Genomic DNA, 9,443 nt, shown 5'->3' on the forward strand with positions numbered 1-9,443 from the left:
ATTGTACCTGTATGATCTCGATACCTTTCTCGCGGTCATTTCTCACATTCTTATTTCGAGTTCGACTTCTGTCGCGATTCACGTTCAAACTCATTTTTATTTATACGACATGTCATTCGTTTCGTTGCCTTTCATGTACACGAATCTATTAATGTATATTTTTTGCAAATATTTTATAGTTGTTCACGAGGATTCGTCGATATATCCTAAAGGTGATCAAGGAAATGTGTGATCGGTAATCGATCGAAGAAAGAATTTTCACGTGAAATTTCGTGAGGATTTTCGTTTCTTTCGTTGACCGAAGTCCGAAGCGATTGTTGCCCGCCGGTTCTTCCGCCTTATCTGTCTTTTTCACAGCGACGAATCCTTGTTGAACGATATCGTTGGACGGATAACAAAAGAAGGAAGTTCAGAGTCCCCCATTCAGATTTACACATATATATATATAATATATATTATGTTTATACAGTATATTTATATTATTGCACACATACGTTCTATATACATATTGTACACACATATACAGACACACGGTACACGTGTAACAATATTATTACAGAATATTATTATGGAGAGATCGTGTCTCCGTCGATGAAGAAAGCTCAATGTATAGAGGTATATAGAGTATTATAACGAATAGCGAGCTGTGAGAAGTTTTCTAACTAGATGTTAATACAGACGTATGCTTCTTAAACTCGCACTCGTATCGTCTGTGACGATCAGCGCGATGTGAAACATTTCGAGTACGCTAACCGGAGCAATATTCGTCCAGTCGAATAGATTTAATAAAACGAAACTCTAAATAACAAATTCCAACTGTACACGAGTCTCCGTTTTATACCGTACTTACATGTCAAATAAATGTACTTGTCTGTAAAATGTATCGCGAATCCTTTTGTACTGTATTGACGCGACTTTGATAGTGAAGCATTCCATGTAAACGTATTTGTTATATTTATGTAGAACAAACTCTGATTTACGCTATTCGTTTTCAACTTTATACGATCCCTTATATATATATATATGTTTCGTTTCGACAGCTGGTTTGCGACACCGATTTTACCATCGCGACGGAATTGTATAGAAAAAAAAAAAATATTTAATAAACGATTTATGGATTATTCGACTTTGGATTGTCTTCATAGAACGCGATCCCTCTTAAGGAATATTGTTAATTAGAAACGAAGGCTAGGTTTAAATATCGATCGACCTCTACCGCGTTAAGCATTGAATTGCAAATTAGCTGAGCGATATCCCTCTCTTTGTCCATTCTTTACTTATCTATATCTATTAACCACGGTAATTGCTTAGAGCTGTCGAGTTTCGAGTCCCAAATCGATGTCGGTGTACAATTAAATATGACAAAATGAAAATTTGTTTTATCGCACGTTCGCAATTGCATGCTTGTAACAATTTATGTTAACAATATGTAAATATGTTTTGTTAATATAGACATTAATGTTTTGCGCGATAGTTCGCAATTCAAAGCCGCGAATCGATCGAAATTTCTAGATTCCAGAATGATTTCCCTGTAATCTGAATATGCATCGCAAATAATAGCTTGCGAGAAAGCATTAGAATATAATTTAGAATACAGTTTAAAACAAGATAAGAAAATTTTTGTTTTTGTATATATATTTATTTATTAAATTATTCATATATTGCAGTTATAATTTTATCATTTATTTACGCATAAAAATATGTGTATTAAGAGACGAAATGGTATTTAATATTGATTTTAAAACTTCTTCGCGAATTCCTTTGTTCTCTTTGTTGAATTAGACTGACAACTTTCAACTCGAACGCAATGCTGCGCCATTTATTCAGGTCACGAGACGATGCGTCATGTAGATCTGTTAATCAAATGAATCCAAACAAATTTTCATAATACGAGCAACAATTTGATTTTCAGAATGATTCAAAATTCGATATATAGATTGAAGCATATGATTTTATATAACAGATATATGCATAGAGAAAAGCGTGTGTCATCGATGATGTTTGATACGGTTTGGCATGCGTGGCCAAGATGGTGGTGGTAATGGAGGCACGACGACGATAGTTAGACTTCTCTGTATATCATCGTCTCGCTTCGGTGTTCCTCTTTAATTCTTCTATAACTCCTCAGAGGGTGTTTATCGTTGATGATGTACGTTAGTAGTGGAATGCTATTGATGTGTTAGTCGTGCATCATCGAAGAGAGATCGCTAGATGGTCGGTATATCTGTGAGATCGCTGCTGTGCCGTCCGAAAATAGATAAATGAACGACGAGCGTGCCATCCTTGTTGTCGGTGGTTCCACGCACTCTGTAACAATGCACAATTATTAAAAGTTTATAACCAACGCCGGATAGGAATGGAGGTACTCAAAACCAGTCAAGAGATTGTTCATGAAGGGTGGCTCATTAAATCGCCACCTACCAAACTTTGGCGAGCGGTTAGTATTTTACAAAATAATGACAAATTCGAAATTTTATTTTTCTCATAAATTTTTTTATTGTTTACGTACTCAAATACTTGTCAAACGATTATTATTTGTATCTCGTTCAAATTTTTTAGCGTCTAACCTCGTATGTTGAAAAATGTTTCATAAGTGTGGAATGTTGTGATATTTTTATCCAAGAATGCTAACGTTGTAAATAGTTTTTCAATTATATTTAACGCAAACAATTTTATATGATATATATATAATGGTTAAATTTAAATGATAATTTAAATATATGAATTATATCAATCTTCTTTAAATAAATTAAATAATGACATTATTGTTTATATTTTTAGCGATGGAGGAAAAGATGGTTTGCTCTTCGACATAGTGGAGAATTACCTGGGCAATATTTTTTAGAATATTATACAGACAGACAATGTAGAAAATTAAAAGGCCGTATTGATCTTGATCAATGCGAACAGGTAGTTGTTTATTATAAAATAATAAAATAAATTTAATAGATTTTATAATTTTATTTATATCTTAAAAATTACTTATATTTTCAAATAGGTAGATGCAGGCTTGAGATTTGAAAATCGAAAGCAAAAGTATCAATATATGTTCAATGTTAAAACACCAAAAAGAACATATTATTTAGTGGCAGAAAGTGAAGCTGATATGAACAAGTGGGTAGATGCTGTATGTCAAGTTTGTGGTTTAAAGGCATACACTCAAGATGAGGAACAGCAATGTCAAAGTATATATTATAATTATATATTATAATATATATATATTTATATTATAATAATATAACATTTATTTAATTATTTAATAAATTAATGATAGAAAAAAATAAATAAATTATTAAAAATTTAATACAAACAAAATTTTATATGATATTATAATTTTTTTATAGTGTTCCAGTTTGAAACGCAAGAGTCTCCACCAATTTCACCCACAAGCACTATCTCTGGTCCTTATATTCCTATTAGCGAATGTATTTCTGGTCGACGAACATTAAACGATACTAGTTCTCTCAATTCAGCTTTGGGACAAGGACCTGAACATTATGATGCCCCAAGACGATTAGTACCTTCTCCTCCTAGATCTCCTACAACAACTGATGCGGAAAGTGTCTTCACTGATGATGAATGGACAGCTCCAGTGCCTAGCGTAAATTGGGAAACTTTTCCTTCTACAGGTAAATATCAAATATATACTTCTAACTTAATTTGTCAAATGAATAACATTAATTTTTTTATAATAGGTGAATCCAAACAATCTGGATCGAGTGATGCCGAAATTGGTTCTTGGAGTGTTCGAAAACGATTCGGAAAATTAAGAATTGTAGATTCTACTCTACCACTTTCTGTAGAAAAGTTACCAGCACCTCCTAGACCACCAAAACCTCCTCATATGTTACCTGAAAATCCTGGTCACAACTATTTAAATTTAGATGGTGCTACAGAAAGTTCAAAACCCACAACTCCAGCGACTCCTGCGCCGTCAACACCTGCAACTGCAATTGTAACGGACGAATCGTACGATTTTCCAAGATCTCATCAACCAGGAGCACCCGAACCAAACACAATAGACAAACATTTTTACTCTAATGCTGCTCCAAGCAATATTGAAGATGCACGCGTATTCCGTTACGATTTTCAAGAAGAAGAACCATCAAGTCCACGTTCTGAAAGTTCAACAACTGCTACGTATTCAAATTTACCAAGCCCACTTGTTCGGGATAATTCAACTTCCGTACCGACAACAATGGCACCACCACCACCAGTCGTCTATCGGGAATTAAAGCCAGGAAGAAAAACTAGTGATTCTACATCAGTTATTAGCAATGAACCTTCTCCAGGACCGATAGCATCAGTTTTGGAAATGAGTTCTGCCGAGCATTCTCCTGCCGAACCACCAAGTATCAATAGAAAGCTTAAACCTCCATTGAATAAATCTCCTGTAGAAGGTAGAAATATTTGCATTTTTTTTTCATGCTCCAACTATTACGTTTAAATAGAAAAAAATAAAATCATTTATATTGTAGGACCTTTGCAATTAGCTTCTCCACCTGGAAGAGGAAGAATTAGAGCGGCTCCTAGTCCTACGCCTCCAATTCACGTTCATCCAAATCGACATTTATCGACATCGGACGAAGATAATAATGCTTTCGATGATAAAGAAGAGGTATATAAAAATCTATTTTATATTATATTTATTTAATATCAATTTATATGTGTGTGTTTGTGTATATATTATATTTTGATATAATTTATTTTTCAGATATATTACTATCAAGAGCAAAACACATTTATTCCTGCTTCAAATCGAAGCCTTGTTGTTTTGCAATATCTAGATCTCGATTTAGAAGCAACGGAAAACTTTACTTCTTCAAGTTTACCGCCAACTCAATCTCCTCCAAATACAACAGTATATAAAACAGTGGATTTTTTGAAAACCGAAGCTTTTAATCGTACTCGTCAACGAGTCGAAGAAGAGAGGAAGCAATGTACCGATGAACTGGCATAGTTTTTAGAATTTTATTTTCTAAATGTTTTAGAAAAGAAAAAAAAGAGAAACACAACATTTTTTAAATTGTATATAATATATATTGTTATTATTTAGTAGCACTTTTCGATATTATAAAGCTGCGATTCCTATTCCCGCAGTAATAGTGACCTTTCAAGTGCTTTTTAAATTTTTATGTTTGTTATTGAATCGAAGATTGATTGAAATCTTATATATCATTATTGATGATATATAATAGTTGGAAACTGAAAAGAGCAATATTCAATGGACCAAAAATGTTAAAGTTAAGAAAAAACAATGAAGAGATAAAAAAAGAAAGAACAGTTTGTCGCGAGAATATGAATTGTATTAGAATATGTTAAAGAATTTTTTAATTTGGAAAAAAAGTATTATTACATTAGGGCTAAACTGTTTTTATATATGTCTTAAGAAAGACATTTTTAGACTATGCAATGAATTACGAATAAACGAAATTATTAAAAATTTTAGATATTCTAATTTTAAGTATTAAACAAATAATATGTAATATATTTTCAAAGTGCCTGTTGTTTTTTCTTGCTAGAGTGATAAGTTTTTTGTTATTGCATGAAATATCATATTTATGGTTACAGATATGATGAATATATAAAAGTTGTTTTGCAACTATTTTTTAAGCAATAATATGCTGAAAATTTATATTCTTTTTCAATATTTTTTAAATGGATTTATTTTTAAGTCTAATTTTTACAATTATTATAACAGTGTACTCATTGTACCTGCTGGCACAAATTTATAATGCGTGATAGTAGAAATTCTGGCCATAAAATTACAATGCAAAAAAGACACATATTTTTTAATAGCTATTGAAGCACAGACTATATGTAACTATATGTAACAATTACATATACATATATGTATTAAAAATAATACGTGAAAGTATATTTTATTTATAAAAAAAATACATATATGTTTTACTTTTATAATCATCGTATTGTAATTTTTATACCAATGAAATTTTTATATTACGAAACGAAGTTGTTTGATCTTGTATGACTAATGTTTATCGGGACTTTAAGATTTTTGGTGAACGAGAAAAATGAATAGTGCATATTTGGAACGTAATTTTTTATATAATAATCTTTGAACAAGTACAAAAGATTTTAAAATAACAAATAATATTTTTTTTCTAAATTCGAAGATTTAATTTTAAAATTATATTAATGTATGTATGTTATTTATATTAATACATGACTGCATGATTCAGCATCATCAAGAAGGAAAATGTATTGGTAGTATATTTTTATTTAATAACGTCTAAATAACTTTAATGGCGGTTAGCAGAATTTAATTATAACGCAATGAAAATTATATCGTATATTTATACGATTAAATTAAAATGTTTTTCTATAAATAACCGTCGAATGCTGCAATTATAAATATTTTTCAATTTTGTTTATGGTATAATAATGCAATGTCAAAACAATATGCAATATAATAATGCACAAAAAAGAATAATCTGCAAATGTGTTGGAAAAAAGTATAAAATTGAAGATTATAAAACGAAAGAAATGTTTGGTACTTGTTTTTACTAATCATTTTCATTTGCAGTTATGCAAAATGTTTATCGATATTAACAGTTAACAATCATTTATGATTCAATAGCGGCATTTATTTCGAAACATGAGTTGAAAGTTGTTGATGATGATATTTATTGATAAAAACAAAGACGATTTTGCATATCTTGCGCTATAGTATCGTTAGTCGATAAAATACGCTGTTATATCGACTCGACACAGGAAAGTCGTTAAAACATTCTCGCATATACTGCCAGGTTATTGGCCCGGTTGGTGGTTGGTGGGACTGATGGAAAACAGAGCCTCATTCGCTCGCTAACCGTCGAGCGTGCGTTAGTTTTGTTTGTTTTCGGGTTCGACGTGCATATTGTTTTTCTGCGTCGTGGAACAAAATTGTATCGTGTAATATCAAAGGCTTTATATCGCGACAAGTAATATTCGTGGGGGTGTTTTTTCCTTTTGTGTTGAATCTGTGAAGTATTGAATATTGTGTTTTATTTTTCTAACCGTTTTACCGAAAAGTGCGCTTTGCGACTTTGTGCGACCGGCCTTGTTTTACTTTTGGAACTGAAGCAAACTCGACGAACTGGAAGGTTCTGAAAATCGTAGCAGCATTTCGAGCTTTATTTCCAAAGTAAGTACTCAGTATATTGTATATGTTGAAACGTGTATTACGATGCGAATTCCACGTGATGATGTATTACCACTTGTTGGCTACGAAAATATCTATTGATTAACGTTGATTGAAATTTAACGTCAAAATGTCATTTTTTTTCATCGTGAAATCTAACGTATGATAGCGAGTATAATTCTACCAAAATAAAATATATATTTATTTATTTTTAAATTATTTTGTGAAAGAACGATCTTTCAAAAACATTTGATCGAAATATGAATAAATAAATTTTTTATCAAATAGAGTTAGTTTAGATAGCTATTAGTTAAATTTCTTAGTTAAATTTCTTTTCGAGCAAAAAATAAATTCAAACTGAATCATAGCTATATGTACAATACGGCGCCTTTCTCACCCACTTGTGGATTTTCGAACTACATAAATACATAACCAACGAAACGATTCATTCCTTATCCTTCTTTTCGGTGCACATTCATCACGAATATTTAAAAAAAATACATATTAATATTAACTTTTTCTATATTTATCATAATTTCACTAGAATTGGAAAAATCGTTAAATCAATCAAGAAAGATTAACTTTAGATTCTCGTTCAATGTCGCAGCCATTTTATTGTCATTCTATCATTTTCTTTACTATAAAATTAACGAAAACTCGTACAATTAGTTTCTCGAGTAAATTTTAGTTTCATCAGGCTAACAATGTTTATGGTTTCCCTTGTACATGCAACGCTATTTTGTTATGCATTCAACATTGTTGTTGCATTATTGGCGGTTATTGCGAAGCGCATCGGAATAAGTGAGAAATTCTCATGCACAATAACGATCATTATCGGTAACGTTCTTCGGCGGAGCGTAATACAACGCGTGCATTCTTTCTTCGACTTTCGTAATACCTTTCTAATGAAAAAATCGAACTTGGAATTAGTTTTCAATGAACGATCCCAATTCGCCTCTTACATCACGGATATTCGATTTTTCTTTTTGTTCAAATGAGTGGCGTACTTGATTATTTCGAAACGGAAGAAAAGGTTCTTTGATCTGTATAATTAAATGAAAGATCCAGCAGCCTTCTTGTGGAATGCTCTTTGAACTCGGTCGATCGAGAAACGAAAATGGATCGAAGAAATCTCCGAAAATAGATGCACCCCGATAGCCACCGCTTTGAATCCCATAATAGTTTGATAATTCAACGCCGTTCGGAACGAAAAAAAAAAATATCTACTCTTCTTCGATATTGGTTTTCTTTTGATGGGTCGTGGTTGGCGTCTTGTTATCTCGTGCGGGGCTTCGTCAGATTCTTTTGTCAAGGGAATACAAAGTTCAGAGTTTTTCTCCTATTTCTTACCCAGACGAATAAACTACCAACACATTATTCTTCGCTTCCTACCGATGCGCCATTGGACTGGCCGTGGAATAGAAATTGAAAGAGTCGCACAAAGAGGTTCGAGCTCATTGAAAGCTTATGACGAAGTAACGTTTTGAATCAACTATTGACTCTTTTCACTACCATTTTTTCTCATTTATCGTATTCAATTTTTTTCTTCTTCACGAAAAGATAATTTCGTGGAATTGAAACATACGAAGAGTTTCAAATGATTCGTAACGAGTCGATCCTTCCGGATCCTTCAATCGGTTTTCTAGCTTCGATTCTTCGAAATCGGAAGTTTTTCCTCCGCATTCCAACCAGCTCTGTCGCGTTTTCTTAGGACCGGTTTATACGTATCCTTACAGGGCTGCAGGTACACGGACTTATAAAAAACTCACGCCCACGCTGAAAGCAGGATTTATAGCCGCCATTCACTCGTTCATCTTTCATTCGAAATGGATTTCTTAATTTCCATCATCCATTCCATCCGTTGTTGAATCGAGACTCGAGACATGTCGCTGTCGCTAAAAATATTTGTTTTGTCACCCGTGATGAGATGCACGTTCACCGTCTGATGTCTCCTTTCGATTCTTGATTTCTCCGCGAACGTTTGCAGAAAAATTGCAGAATGCCACGTGTCTCTCGTGGCTATTGAAAACAACGTGGACCGATGGTGGCAAGCACGTAACCACTTTACGTGTAACTAAAGCCCACAATTAACAGGACAATTAAGCATAGTTATAACCGTCGTTGGGTTATTGCATTCGTACTTGGACCATTCGTTCATTCTGTAATTCGCAAGATCAACACGCGTTAGCATACTCGTAAAATTTCCAACTATTATGCAATCATTCGTGCATCTTCTGCGTAGCGTATTAATACGTGAATTGTGAATAATTTTTTCTTTCTTTTTTTTTTTTTTTTTTTT

General features: G+C 32.6%; 1 protein-coding gene across 2 annotated transcripts in view; it reads left to right on the forward strand.

The window, feature by feature from the left end:
* The first annotated feature begins 1,718 nt into the window (after positions 1-1,718).
* The window catches only part of LOC122719305 (GRB2-associated-binding protein 2-like), a 34,494-nt gene continuing 26,769 nt past the window's right edge, over positions 1,719-9,443 (forward strand). For both annotated transcript variants that reach the window (XM_043945016.1, XM_043945024.1), the window contains exons 1-7: positions 1,719-2,437; positions 2,782-2,910; positions 2,999-3,185; positions 3,345-3,629; positions 3,696-4,400; positions 4,479-4,618; positions 4,715-7,147. In XM_043945016.1, coding sequence (XP_043800951.1) covers positions 2,357-2,437; positions 2,782-2,910; positions 2,999-3,185; positions 3,345-3,629; positions 3,696-4,400; positions 4,479-4,618; positions 4,715-4,960 — 1,773 coding nt within the window. In that variant the 5' untranslated portion in view covers positions 1,719-2,356 and the 3' untranslated portion in view covers positions 4,961-7,147. The remainder of the gene's footprint in view (positions 2,438-2,781; positions 2,911-2,998; positions 3,186-3,344; positions 3,630-3,695; positions 4,401-4,478; positions 4,619-4,714; positions 7,148-9,443) is intronic.

Source organism: Apis laboriosa, unplaced genomic scaffold (genome assembly GCF_014066325.1).
Source record: "Apis laboriosa isolate Shangri-la unplaced genomic scaffold, ASM1406632v1 scaffold11_cov152, whole genome shotgun sequence".
Taxonomy (NCBI): domain Eukaryota; kingdom Metazoa; phylum Arthropoda; class Insecta; order Hymenoptera; family Apidae; genus Apis; species Apis laboriosa.